The sequence below is a fragment of the Hyla sarda genome, chromosome 7 (genome assembly GCF_029499605.1).
Source record: "Hyla sarda isolate aHylSar1 chromosome 7, aHylSar1.hap1, whole genome shotgun sequence".
Taxonomy (NCBI): Eukaryota; Metazoa; Chordata; class Amphibia; order Anura; family Hylidae; genus Hyla; species Hyla sarda.
Window position 1 is genome coordinate 38,773,889 of NC_079195.1, and position 4,026 is coordinate 38,777,914.

Below are 4,026 nucleotides of genomic sequence, written 5' to 3' on the forward strand. Positions count from 1 at the left end.
AATCTATGCTACCTAATGTGGGGAAACTATGTTACCTAATGTGGGGAAACTATGCTACCTAATGTGGGGAAACGATGTTACCTGACGTGGGGAATCTGTGCTACCTAATGTGGGGAAACTATGTTACCTAATGTGGGGAATCTGTGCTACCTATTGTGGGGAAACTATGCTACCTAATGTGGGCAAACTATGCTACCTAATGTGGGCAAACTATGCTACCTAATGTGGGGAAACTGCTACCTAATGTAGGGAATCTACGCTACCTAATGTGGGGAAACTATGCTACCTAATGTGAGGAAACTATGCTACCTAATGTGGGGAATCTATGCTACCTAATGTTGGGAATCTATGCTACCTAATGTGGGGGCTTGAATGAGCTGCGGCATATGGGAGGCCTTAATAAATAATTAGAAACTTAGACAGCAAGTGACATATGGGGGTCCACCTGAGTAAGTGACACATGGAGGGGGGGGGGGGTGCTGAACAATTGATGTTTTGGGGGGGGGGGGGGCACAGGCACATTCTTTGCACAAGGGCCCTCTGCTGTTTGTGTCCGCCCCTGTGTAGAGAATAAGGGGTAAAGTGGAACATAGAACAAATGCAGTTCTTTTTTTCTTAATTTTCTTTTAATGAAGTAAACGAGATAAAGGTAAGCAATGACTTTTCTTCAGTCTGAAGCGCGGTCCTCATCGGCAGGAAGCAGGGAGGAGGAGGAGGATGACGGAGGTTCTGATTCCATCTCTGCTTCTTTTTCGTCCCTCTCTATATATAGGGCCGTGGCCATGAAGAAGGCCCCTCCGATGACTGCCATTATGGTGCAGGTCATGAGGGCATACTCCAGGCTGCGGTATTTCAGAAGAGGGGATTTGGCATATCCTCGTTCGTAGGTGTCAGATATCAGGCCGATGAGGTACGGGCTGCCGGCGTCACCTAGGAGGTGATAGATTGTCATCTGCACGGCCAGAGCTGAAGATCTCCTCCACGGAGTTACTACTTTTAGTATAATGTCAGATATTAGGGTGAAATTTACTGACAGAAGCGTCTCTCCGATGAAGATGAAGATGTTGGTGGCAACGAGGCTGATGTTACCAAAAGTCAATGCTAACAGAAGAAAAGGGGCGGAGAGCATCATCGCGCAGCCACACACAAGCGGGTCCGCCCGTGGGTTGGATTTACGATATTTTTTACTTATCTCCGACCCTGCTACAACTCCCAGAATGCCAGAGACGACTGTAACCACACCAAATATTAGGATGTCGTGATAGTCACACGGTTCAGTGCGGCAAGGGTCCTTCTCTTGTAGGAGTGTTCGTGCGTGGGTCAGGTATGACGGACCCCATACACCTATGGCTCCCACTATGAAGGATACAGCCGTCGATCCCATGGTGGTTAACATGAAGCTTCGATTTTTAAATAGTTTTTTCAGATCTGTCGCCCATTTGGAAAACTTCTGGGATTTGTTGTTCTTCTTCTCGTTTGTAGTCGTTCTTGGAAGCTCCTTTGTGACCAAAATCATCAAAGCCACAGCTATGAGGCCCAGGCCAGGGGTGACCCGAAATGCCCAGTGCCAATCGCCCCTTGCTGCATCAGTCACTTTGGGCCCGATGATGTATCCTAGTCCGCAGCCTACAGGTATGACGGAGTAAAACACGTTCAGCATGCGGGTCCGCTGGTCACTTGTAAAAAGGTCTGCAATGATGGAGGGGGCGATGGTGCAGAAAGTCGCCTCTCCGGCTCCAACCAGCCCACTCGTCAGCAGGAAGAGCAGGAAATACCCGTCAGGGATGAATGACAGGGTAAGTGTCATGCTCAGCCAAACGATGACTCCTGCGCAAACAGTATATTTCTTATTACAGTGGTCGCCCAAATATCCGGCAATTGGTGCGACCAGCACGTAGCTTCCAATGAACAATGTATTCAATAAGCCGGACAGACTAGCATTGGTGTCATATGCTTTCTGTATATAAGGCAGCACCCCCGCCACGCTGGAGCGATTTGCATAGATGAGCAAATTAACAAAGGCGAGGATCACTACGGTGATGATGGAACGTGTGGTGGACATCACGCTTAGAGATGACAGGTTCTGCCTCTCAGGGATATCGCCCTTTTCTACATCCATATCACTATGGTCCTCCATTGCTTCTTCCTCCTCCTTCAGCAATGGGTCTTGTGGAGAGGCCATGGTCACAGGTCAGAGCCTGAAAACACTAGAGAGAGAGAGATAAGTGAAGACATTAGACAACATGTCATCATTCCTGTCATTATACAATAGATCCTTCATACAGAGCAGAAATGTCCAGCACAGAACCACAAGATAACACTAAGACCATCGCAGCCTCAGAAGAAGACGCTTCTCTATAAGTGTTTTATATAGAGACGTCTTCCCTGAGGTTTCCAATGTCTGATAACCCTGAACTTGTCCGGTCCTAGTAATATCTGATAACCCTGCACTTGTCCGGTCCTAGTAATATCTGATCACCCTGAACCTGTCCGGTCCTAGTAATATCTGTTAACCCTGAACCTGTCCAGTCCTAGTAATATCTGATAACCCTGAACCTGTCCGGTCCTAGTAATATCTGATAACCCTGAACCTGTCCAGTCCTAGTAATATCTGATAACCCTGAACCTGTCCGGTCCTAGTAATATCTGATAACCCTGAACCTGTCCGGTCCTAGTAATATCTGATAACCCTGAACTTGTCTGGTCCTAGTAATATCTGATAACCCTGAACCTGTCCAGTCCTAGTAATATCTGATAACCCTGAACCTGTCCGGTCCTAGTAATATCTGATAACCCTGAACCTGTCCGGTCCTAGTAATATCTGTTAACCCTGAACCTGTCCAGTCCTAGTAATATCTGATAACCCTGAAACTGTCCGGTCCTAGTAATATCTGATAACCCTGAACCTGTCCGGTCCTAGTAATATCTGATAACGCTGAACCTGTCCGGTCCTAGTAATGGCGGATTATAAGGGCTTGGCTGTTTGGTTACTGGGCCATGTGAACTTCATACTGTAGATACAATTGGGCTATCCTGCTATATACATTTACTAATAATGAACCTACCCCACCTCATTGGGATCTATCCGTACCCTATATGACTTTCTGCCACTAGGTGATTTGAAAACATTTTCCCTTTCGGAGTACCCGGAGTATTTCTAGTGTTAGTACACAGAATACTATTATATACTATTATATTTCTGCCCTAATCTTTCTGTCATTCTTTTACTACACCACCAAATCTTTCTCATAGACTTATATCTTTTAGAACTTTATGAATTAGGACTCATTTTCTTGGGGGCTTTTTTGGGCATAATTGCATTTTAGCACTTTTGCAAGAAGAAGCTCTGGTCATGATACTATCTGTGCATTTTATTATGTTTAATGCCTAAGCCAAGTATTATCACAATGCTATGAGGAATATAACTTTTGTTATTTCTTTTGGAAATCCATTGCTTGTTTTTTTTTGCTAAAAAAAAAGCAACAACAATAAAAAAAAACTGTCAAACAAAAAGCCCTGTGTATATATGAATAGAAGAGGCTGAGACTTACCTTGTGGTTCTCTCTTCAGACAAGGAACGGTCAAAATCTTGAATTCTCTATCGCAAATAGAAACTCTCTAAGAAACACTTTGCACCACAGGTTGTGAATGCAAAACACACTGAAGAGACTGTGGCCGGTGCGCACCTCTTTGTTCAGCTTACGGTGACATCATCACAAGCATGTGTGACATCACAGGGTTCTAAACCATCTTCAGGTATGTGTGTGTATATGTATATATATAGTAAATGTGAGTAGCCGTATTAGTCCAGTGATGCAGATTGTAATACCTTTTTTATTGGACTAACAGAATTTTGTAGAGACAAACTTTTGGGGTTCCTCCCTGATAATTTATCAAGTCCATTGATCATTAGTCCTTGACTATTGGACTTGATAAAGGGAGGAATCCTGAATGCTTGTCTCTACAAAATTCTGTTAGTCCAATAAAAAAGGTATTACAAGATACTGCAACATATTTTTTGATTTG

General features: G+C 44.4%; 1 protein-coding gene across 1 annotated transcript; it reads right to left on the reverse strand.

The window, feature by feature from the left end:
• Window positions 1-654: 654 nt before the first annotated feature.
• On the reverse strand, window positions 655-3,636 carry LOC130282018 (protein spinster homolog 1-like). The gene is made up of 2 exons (XM_056529848.1): window positions 3,552-3,636; window positions 655-2,207 (listed from the first exon to the last, which is right to left on the reverse strand). Exon 2 carries the CDS (start codon window positions 2,180-2,182, stop codon window positions 668-670), a length of 1,515 nt encoding a protein of 504 aa, XP_056385823.1. The 5' UTR covers window positions 2,183-2,207; window positions 3,552-3,636; the 3' UTR covers window positions 655-667.
• Window positions 3,637-4,026: the final 390 nt, after the last annotated feature.

Bases quoted from the DNA above. Each gene is read 5' to 3' on its own strand.
- LOC130282018 (XM_056529848.1), bottom strand. From the start codon at position 2,182: ATGGCCTCTCCACAAGACCCATTGCTGAAGGAGGAGGAAGAAGCAATG.